Consider the following 9967-nt stretch of genomic DNA (forward strand, 5'->3'; position numbering starts at 1 on the left):
TATACAGGTTTGCAAAAGTATGAGGGGAATGGATATGATAAATAGACAAAGTCTTTTCCCTGGGGTCGGGGAGTCCAGAACTAGAGGGCATAGGTTTAGGGTGAGAGGGAAAAGATATAAAAGAGACCTAAGGGGCAGCTTTTTCATGCAGAGGGTGGTACGTGTATGAAATGAGCTGCCAGAGGATGTGGTGGAGGCTGGTACAATTGCAACATTTAAGAGGCATTTGGATGGGTATATGAATAGGAAGGGTTTGGAGAGATATGGACCTGGTGCTGGCAGGTGGGACTAGATTGGGTTGGGATAGCTGGTCGGCGTAGACGGGTTGGACTGAAGGGTCTGTTTCCACGCTGTACATCTAAGTCCTGGTTGAATTTATGTACATGAAACAGCTTCTCCCAGAGAGAGAAGGGACTTCAAAAAGCTAGAAAATAAATTACCTCAGTGGAAGGATATTAGTTTGAAAGTTTCTGACCTGAAGTGAATGGTTAGAACCTTGGTGGGATTATTCTAGGCTGGGAAAGCTCAAAGATAAATTATATGAATATTCAAGGAAGAAGTTATCAAAATCTCAAACCACGAATTGAAAGAAACAGTTAAGTCAAAACTATGGATATGATTTAAAAAAGGAAATTCTCTCTGGTAGTTGAGTTTTGAAATGTGAAAGTGTGCAATAAATGAGATTGTATTTTATAGAGTGTTTTGAAATCTTTTAAAATTAGTTATATGTATATTGTTTGAATTATTCTATTTTATCTTCATTTCTTTTGCACAATGAACTTTGTTTTATTGTTAAAACAGAATTTATGGCAATGGCAAGCTTGCATTTAAGTAATTGGCCACTTTGTTAAATTAAAAAAAAAATGATTCAAGAAGCCAGACCTCAGTTTGAGATCTGAGCTCCAGTAGTAACACCAGCTGGAATTATAAAAGATGCCATAATACTAACCACAGAGTAGGATGGAATATAAAGGAAAAATAAAAGGAGCTTGTCAAAAGGTACAACTAAAAATTATACAGACTAGAAAAATCAAATGAGCACATATAGCCTGGAAAAAGAATTCATTCAATGCTTTTGGAATAGTTTCTAAAACCGTATGTTTGGTGCTGACCAGACAGCAGTCTATACTACTCCAGGTTTTGCACAAGATATGATTAATGATTTGTGAGGTGCTCCTAAGAAGCAGCAATCAAAATATGATTAAATGTTAAATTTAGTTTGCAGGAGTAGATCTAAGATTAGTCATTTAAACTTAGACAAGGGCCCATTTGATTATGAAAGCAGAGTGACCTAAAATGAACTGGCAAGTTAGGGTAGGTCAATAAAAATGTAGCGGCAAACATTTAAAGGGATATTTTAGAACACACTATAGATATATTCCATTGTGAGGAAAAACAATTATGGTGTAACTGCAACTAAACCAATTCAAGGTAACAATAAATTTGAAGAAAAGGGCTTATAAAAATGTCTGGCAGGTCACAAGTTTAATAAGGATGGAAAATTAGAGTGTAACAGAAACTGTTCGAAATATTTTAAAAAGTTAGGATTCTACAGATATCTAAAAAGGAAAAAATTTAAAGTGAACGTTGCCTTAGAGAGTGTGTCTAGGAAATCAATAATGGAAAGTTATAATGAGGGAACAGAATGAAACTGATATTTTACAACCTGTATGGCAAAGACCAATGTAAGTAACATGCCAGTAACGGCTGTAAGTCAGGAACTGGAAGGGAATGGGGAACTCAGTAATTATACTTTCCAGAGAAGTGGGACCAAACTGTTGACTCTGCAGGCTGACGAGTGCCCAGGTCTGACCAACATTGCCATTTCTTTCTTTTTCTTCTGTACAGACCTCCGAGGTCCATGCAAAGAACAAAGGAATAGTACAGCACAGAAACAGGGCCCTCAGCCCACCAAGCCTGCATGGACACATGATGCCTTTCTAAACAAGAAGCAACTTTAGGAACTAGAAGTCAATGCTGCGTTTGGCATCAGTGTCACAGCCCTGAAGTAAAATTGATCATGATGAACTTCATCCCAGGGTCTTAAAATAAGTTGCCAGTGAGATAATTGATATGCTGGTTTTCATTTTTTAGAGAAGGTTCACGAGAATGGAAGGGATGTTTGTCAAATTTGATGACAAAAACAGTTAGGAAAGTAAGTTGTAAAGAAGACTAAAGAACGTTCAAAGATATGCAAATAGGCTATAAAACTGAATAAAGATTGGCAAATGGACTATAAAGAGGAAGTATGTAAAATTGTCAAGTTCGGCAGGAATAGAAGCAAAGCATTTTATCCAAACAATGAGAGTGCAGAGCTGAGACAAAAAAGGGATCGGTGTGTCCTAGTGCATAAATCACAAAATGTTTTCTGAAGATATAGCAAGTGATTAGGAAAGCTGGTAGATTAAAAACAGTAAATTCACCTCCAAACTTGATTTGGAATTATATCAAAGTTGCTTCACTGTCACTGTCCTCATAGTATGGTCGGTGTACCAATGCCACTGAATAATAATGGTGAAAGAGGACATCCCTGACAACAACCCCTGCCAACACTAAAGCTATTCCAACTTAAACCATTGGTGATCACCACTGCTTTGGGATCATCATATAATACTGAAACCCATTTAGTAAATATCTCTCAGATATCGAACCTTTCCAGTGTATAAAAAAAGATGTGGCCTTGTCTGCATCCCAAGGAGACAGCTAAACCCAGTATTGTTCCCTGTTGACAGGTTTGTATCATATTTAAGACCATTCTAATATTATTAGTTGACCTGCAGCCCATTATCAACCCTGTCTGGTCCTCTTTTATGATGGAGGGTAAGACCCTCTCCAATCTTAATGCTAACATTTTAGAAAGAATTTTGAAATCTACATTTAGTAAGGATATGGGTCTATATGATGAGCAACCTTCTGGGGTTTTTCCCTTTTTAAGAATAAGAGAGATGTTTGCTTCTCTTAACGAAGATATGTTGACTATGTGAAGAATTATACATCTTTCTGAGTGGCCCAGCCAGTTCCCCTATAAATTCTTTATAGAATTCAGACTGGAATCTGTCTGGTCCAGGCACTTTGCCACTCTGAAGCTGCCTAACCACGTCGAGTACTTCCTGGGTTGTCAGGGGAGCATTCAAGATCGACACCTGCTCTGAGGTTAAGCCTGGAAGGGCCAAATTTTTAAAGAAGGATTCCATCTTCTCAGCTCTATCCTCACAGTCCTGTGATTTATACAGTTCAAAATAGAACTTTCAAAAGACTGTATTGATCTTTTTATGATCACTAGTCAGGGTACCAGCACTTTCTCTAATGGACGTAATGGCTTCCAGAGCCTTTTTCTTTCTAGTAAGGTATGCTGGGTATCTACCAGGATTGTCACCATATTCAAATAATCTCTGCTTTTCGAATAATATTTCCCTCTTTGTTGTTTGGCTTAGTGCGGTATTCAAGGCTGCCCTCAGGGCTGTGATCCTTTGTAGCTTAGTAATGGAAGGTCTGTTAAGATACGCTGTCTCAGCTGCGTTCAGGCGAGCCTCAAGCAGGCGCTATTGCTCTCCCTTTGTCTTTTCCGGGTTGCAGAATATGAGATGACTAAGTCTCGCACATATGCCTTAGTGGTCTCCCATATCATCAACGGGTTACTGGGCTGTACCTGAATTAATTTCCCAGAAGGTTTTGAATTCCTGTGAAAAATACTTTCTAAATTTGCTATCCTTCAATAAGAAGGGACCCATACACCAATGTCGGGGGCCTATTCCATCATCCTTAATCTTGACTTCCATATATACTTCGCCATGATCAGAAATAGCTATGTTACCTATTTTACAAGACAGTATGGAATTCAAAAGGGTCGAGGGGGCAAAAATCATATAAATTCTGGTATGGCACTTGTGTGGGTTAGAGTAGAAAGTAACGTCTCTACCCTGGGAGTGAAGGCACTCCATACATCTACTAGCCCTAGCTCCTCATTCAGATCCGCCAGTTGTCTAGATCTCAGAGATATACCCAGAGCTCTTAGGTATTCTATCTGTCTCTGGCTCCATAATACAGTTAAAATCTCCCATAACTGTACTGCAGACTCCATAAGCCATCAACTTAGAGAATGCTTCCGATACAAATTTAAAGGGATGCACCGGGGAGCAAGAGAGATTCAGAATTCCATATTGCTCTCCATGTATTAGGGCTTTGATCAATATATAGCATCCAGACTCATCTTCTATCTGGCTCAATATTTGGAAAGGAAGATTCTCCCGAATAAGAACGGCTACTCCCCTTTGAACTGAAAGATGACAAAAAGGTCTGATAAAATCCGCCCTATTGTAGCTTTAAAATGTTCTTTGTCAAGTAAATGTGTCTCCTGTAAGAGAACTGCATCGACCCTTTATTTTTTGAGACTTGATAAAATCTTTTTCCTTTTGATTGGTGAATTACTCCCCTTGACATTCCAGGTGCACCACCTAAGCGAATGGCTAGCCATAATCATCCAGGCAAGCCCGAGATCCCCCAGGAAGAACACCACTCAGAAAACCTTGAGTAAAGACCGTAGTAAATTCACAAATACAAGAATTCGTTAAAACATTGAAACCAACACAATCAAAAGCTATTCCTAAGTAAAAACACAACGCAAAACATATTTGAAAGGAGACTTTCCCCCTCGATAACCCCACCATAACCTTTCCTAGCATGGGCCCTGCCCTCAGCCCCGGCATTATAAAGTGAAATAGACAAATTCAAGTATTTTATGAAACCAAAGTTAAAAGTAAGTAACTCACCTCCCCCCCACACCAACACCTGGGTGCGTTTAGCAAACAGTACAAAATAGAAGTATATAAAATGACAATCCTGGCGAGTATTAGGCAACTAAGTAAAATGAGAAAAGAGGAAAACCCCACTCTTAAGAAAAGGGCGAGACAAAACAAACACTCCTTGCCCACAAATCAAGTAAGCCACGCGAACTATAAAAAGGAAACCAAAGGAAGAGTAAAGAACAAGCCCCCCCCCCCAGTGTAAGATGAAAAAAAGGAAAAAAGGAGGTAAACAAAGGGGGGGGGGGGCGGCAAAATAAAGTCATTATCCATATGGTTTGGATCCTGCAGTCTGTTTAAGACAGTCCAAGAATTCTTTTACTTTTCTAGCAAGCCAAAGTTGTAAACGGGTCCTCCATGGCTGAAGCGCAGCGTTGCCGGATAGCGCATAGAATATTAGATATTTACGTCTCTCAGACGCTTCTTCACTTCATCGAATGCCCTCTTCTTGCGGACCACGGCTGGAGAGAAGTCCTGAAATAACATTCTGGAACCCTTGTGCATCATGGCCTGGGGATCCTTCCCCAAGACTCTGGAGGCTTCCAGGGGCATTTATTTTTCTTCATAGCACTGGAGTCAGATTAGAACCAGGCAGGGGCACTGGTCTGAACCAGGCCTATGTATAGCAACCCAGTGGGCCCACTCCATTCGCATCCGGCCCAGTCCCAATTCCAACTTCAATAATTGTGGGAGCCATCGCTCCAAAGAGTCTACAAGCTGGCCTTCCTCTTCCCGTTCGGGAAGGCCCAGCAACCGAATATTTTTCCAATGGCCCCGATTATCAACGTCGTGAATGCGCTCCTCCAGGGTCCGGATTCGCTGCTCGAGAGCCTGGACCTGACCTACAGACAACTTGGCAGCCGTCTCCAGGGCCGCAGCCCGTTGCTCTGCCCCTCCGACATGCTGCTCAAGTTTTTCAATTTCTCGGTCATGCTTCTGCAGCATGACTGAGATTGACTCCCACCTGGACTGGGACTCCTCAATAAAGGCATCAATCTTCTCGTCAAGTTTGGTGATTCCGGAGAGCAGACGCACCTCCGCAGGTAAGTCCCCCGACGTGGCTCCAGACGTCCCTGCTGCGACAGGAAGGTGTGGGGGATAGGTCCATGCCTGTTGCAAGCTGCAGGAGTTTTTGCCCTTAGTCATTTTAGAAACAACACCAAACTATCCAAGCTTGATGTAAAATGACTGATTACGCTGGGCAAAAGCTATCATAAATGATTTAAAGGGTGAGGTGAAGGTGGGTGCCCCACTTTGCCAGAGTCTTAGGCAGAGTACTACAGACTCCGACTTGCTGGGTTGTCGCCATCTTGGATCTCCCGCAATTCAGCTACATATATCTTTAACTCTTTGACAAATTTGTTAAAGTTGCTGAGGTTCATTACGTAACAGAGTAAATGGGAGGGAAACTGAAGAATTTGGTGGGAAAGCTCAAGACACTTACATATTCAGAATTTAACAAGTGTTTCATTTTACGTGTGCCATTATACCAGGCCATGACAATGTTGAATGATGTGAATTTTCACGATTTCAATGAGCCTTTGACATGTTAAATTTTCATACCATTATGTATAAATGAAATTTACTACCAGTAATTCATTCTTGTTTCTCTTGCTTTTATCTGGTAATTACCTTTACCGTAATTCATTGTTCTTCTTTACCCGGGATTAGCTGAGGGATCAAATCAACTTCTGCTAATAATATGCCATGTTGTGAACTGCAGCATGAATTTCAGCCCCTCAAAACTGTGTAATAGTCAACCCTATAAACTGAATCTTTAAAAAGTCTAAAAAAATTCAACTTTTACATGTGTATACATGGTATAGAAGACAGGTTCCACGAACCTATAGTGTATACCCTTGAATTTAGAAGCTTTATCAAATTGGTACTGTTAAAACAATATGACTCAATAAAGGAGATACAGAAAAATTCTCCCTTTTAATGATGAAATCAAAAACTTGTAGGCAATCCCTATCTCCGTTCAACAAACTGAATACATTACATTAAAAATACTAAATAAATACAAGCTGCAGTTTACATTAGATTACTTACAGCGTGGAAATAGGCCCTTCGGCCTAACAAGTCCACACCAACCCGCCAAAGCGTAACCACTCAGGCCCATTCCCCTCACACTACAGGCAATTTCGCATCGCCAATTCACCTAACCTGTACATTTTTGGACTGTGGGAGGAAACCGGAGCACCCGGAGAAAACCCACGAAGACACAGGGAGAATGTGCAAACTCCACAGTTAGTCGCCCGAGGTGAGAATTGAACCCCGGGTCTCTGGCACTGTGAGGCAGTAGTGCTAACCACAGTGGTTCTTCAATACCTAGATAGATTTGTGTCAATATTGGGGTTCTTTATGGTTTTTCTTTACATTTGTGCTTTGTGCAAATGATTTTAGTATTAAAACATAACTTGTAACTACTTACTTTTGCCCGTCCTTGTTTCCCACTAAGGTTAATCAAAATATTTCAAGATGTATTCAAGAACAGAGAGAAACATTACACTTCAATTTTGATTGTCTTACAAAATAATAGTATTGTGCTGGACTATACGTTAACCAATTTTGTCGAATTTTAGAAGTCAAAATAACTGCAAAATCTGAGCTGTAAAGTAAAAATTGCTGAAAAATCCTCAAGTAGTGCAACCTGCACGTCACATAATACAACTTGTACTCATAAAGCACTTAAAAGTTTAAAAAAATATTCAAAGACATGTCACAGAAGCATAATCAAAATAAGTCAAAGAAGGATAATTGGAGTAAAATTTTAGTGGTAGCTTTTAAAAAGTATGTCAATGAAAATGTTGGAGACAAGAGAGATTTGGGGGAGGGAACACCATACTGATGACCTAAGTCAGTGCTTATCAAGTCTTTTCCCACTGTGACCCCATTTCAGAGCTTGAAAATTGTTCTAAACCCCAGTACACAGTGAAGGAAGGGAGAAGACATCTGGGAGCAGCAGAAGGATCACTCTTAAGTTTGTGACCCCACAAGGTCTTGAAGCATGGTCTAGATAGTTGAAAATACATTTGTCAATGAAGAGGTGAAAGAAATTGGCAAAGCACAAGTGATTCTCAAATACCAAACACCTATCCATCCCCAATTTTAACCACTCTACCACTAAGTTACCAAGCCAACCACCCCGTGGCTCAACACTTTAACTCCCCCTCCCACTCCACCAAGGACATGCAGGTCCTTGGACTTCTCCATCGCCAGACCATAGCAACACGACGGTTGGAGGAAGAGCGCCTCATCTTCCGCCTAGGAACCCTCCAACCACAAGGGATGAACTCATTTCTCCAGTTTCCTCATTTCCCCTCCCCCCACCTTGTCTCAGTCAAATCCCTCGAACTCAGCACCTCCTTCCTAACCTGCAATCTTCTTCCTGACCTCTCCGCCCCCACCCCCACTCCAGCCTATCACCCTCACCTTGACCTCCTTCCACCTATCGCATTTCCAACGCCCCTCCCCACCTTTTATCTTAGCCTGCTGGACACACTTTCCTCATTCCTGAAGAAGGGCTCATGCCTGAAAAGTCGATTCTCCTGCTCCTTGGATGCTGCCTGACCTGCTACGCTTTTCCAGCAACACATTTTCAGCAACTTTTCAGATGTCCAATACCTAGGCATTGTAAACGTTCCAAACTTCACTGGCTCCCTACTACCATCCTCAAAACATCGCTGACTTTTTTTCAATCAACCATCATTAATATTTTGTTCATGTCGTTCAGTGCAAAAATTCTGCTTAATAATGCTCCCGAGAAGTAATTTGTTAAAGACAGCTATAAAAATACAACTGTTGTTTTGGAGGCAAACCTCATGGCCAGGATGAGATGGAAGATAGTCTGAGGAGAAAAAAAAGGAAATAAGTGAAGGATAGATGCCAGAGTAAGCAAGAGGGACGGGGTAGCAGCTGAAGGGGTTAGAATAGACACTCTCTCACCTAGTAACTAAGAAGTCCATGAGTTTGTGTTCTTTCAGGTAGTCTGGGCATCTTTAGCAATGCCAACATTTGTTGTCCATGTCGAACTGTCCTTGAACTGAATGACTTCCTAGGCTATTTTAGAGCACAATTAAAAGTCAACCACATTGCATGTTTGATGTCACATGTAGGCAAACCAGGTAACGATGGCAGATTTCCTTCCCTTATGGACATTAGAGAACTGAGGAAGGGCTTTTGCCCGAAACGTCGATTGTGCTCTTCCAGCACCACTAATCCAGAATCTGGTTTCCCGCATCTGCAGTCATTGTTTTTACCTAGAGAACTAGGTGGACTCACTATGTCAAGTTTTTAAATGCCAGACTTTAATTGAATTTAAATTGCATGGCTGCTACAGGCCTCTGCATTACTCCTTGAATTTATTAGAGGACGAAGTACACAGGGGTACTTGTGAGAAAGCTTCTCTTACAAACTAAGCCTTATCTTTGCATTCCAGGATGATCTTGACAACTGGGCGGTAGGAACAGGGTACAGTCATAAAAGCCGGAGTAGTACTTAATGTAAAGTAGTCAGATTAGCCCGTGTGGATATCAAAAACGGACACTTTAAAATCTGCACTAGTTAGGCTAGACAACACAAAAATGGGACCGTAAGAGACCCAATGTAACAAACATATGTTTCTTTTAGATACTTGGATCATGCATTTCACAAGAAGTCTGAAAAAAAATATAAAATTAATTACAAATCAAAACACTGCCGATGCTGGATAAATGAGAACAGAAATTGCTGGCATTACTCAGCAAGCAGGTGAATTACTAGACCCGCTGAGTACTTATCGCATTTTTGTTTTTTTTAAATTGAACTCATCGATTTTTTTTAAGCCTCAAAACACAACTTTCATTCACTTCTTATGGACCCAAAAGCATTACTTCGCTTGCGGCACCTACATGCGTTTAAAATGAAAACTACTAAATCCCAAACATACATTTAAGATGCATAAGCGCCAACTCAAAATAAACTTACCAACCGACCCGCAACCAGGCACCCGAACATTGTCTCACCAAATATGCCGCCCCTCTCTGATCCGAGCCCAGCTCTCGCCAATCTCTAACATGTCACATATCCTTCTGCCGTCCCCAGCCGCCGCTGCTGGTGCCGCCGCCGCCGCCGATTGAGCTGAGCAGAAGTTTCTGGAAACCTCAATACGCAGCCGCCATAAG

At 41.1% G+C, this 9967-nt stretch overlaps 1 protein-coding gene across 5 annotated transcripts in view; it reads right to left on the minus strand.

Moving 5' to 3' along the window:
* hikeshi (heat shock protein nuclear import factor hikeshi) overlaps nucleotides 1-9912 on the minus strand; it is a 44010-nt gene extending 34098 nt beyond the window's left edge. For 3 of the 5 annotated variants that reach the window (XM_043691576.1, XM_043691578.1, XM_043691577.1), the window contains exon 1: nucleotides 9771-9893. In XM_043691576.1, the coding sequence (XP_043547511.1) occupies nucleotides 9771-9800 (30 nt within the window). In that variant the 5' untranslated portion in view covers nucleotides 9801-9893. Of the gene's footprint in view, nucleotides 1-9770 lie in introns of all 5 variants that reach the window. The other 2 variants (XM_043691579.1, XM_043691575.1) reach the window with 2 other exon arrangements.
* Nucleotides 9913-9967: the final 55 nt, after the last annotated feature.

This window comes from Chiloscyllium plagiosum, chromosome 6 (assembly GCF_004010195.1).
Source record: "Chiloscyllium plagiosum isolate BGI_BamShark_2017 chromosome 6, ASM401019v2, whole genome shotgun sequence".
NCBI lineage: Eukaryota > Metazoa > Chordata > Chondrichthyes > Orectolobiformes > Hemiscylliidae > Chiloscyllium > Chiloscyllium plagiosum.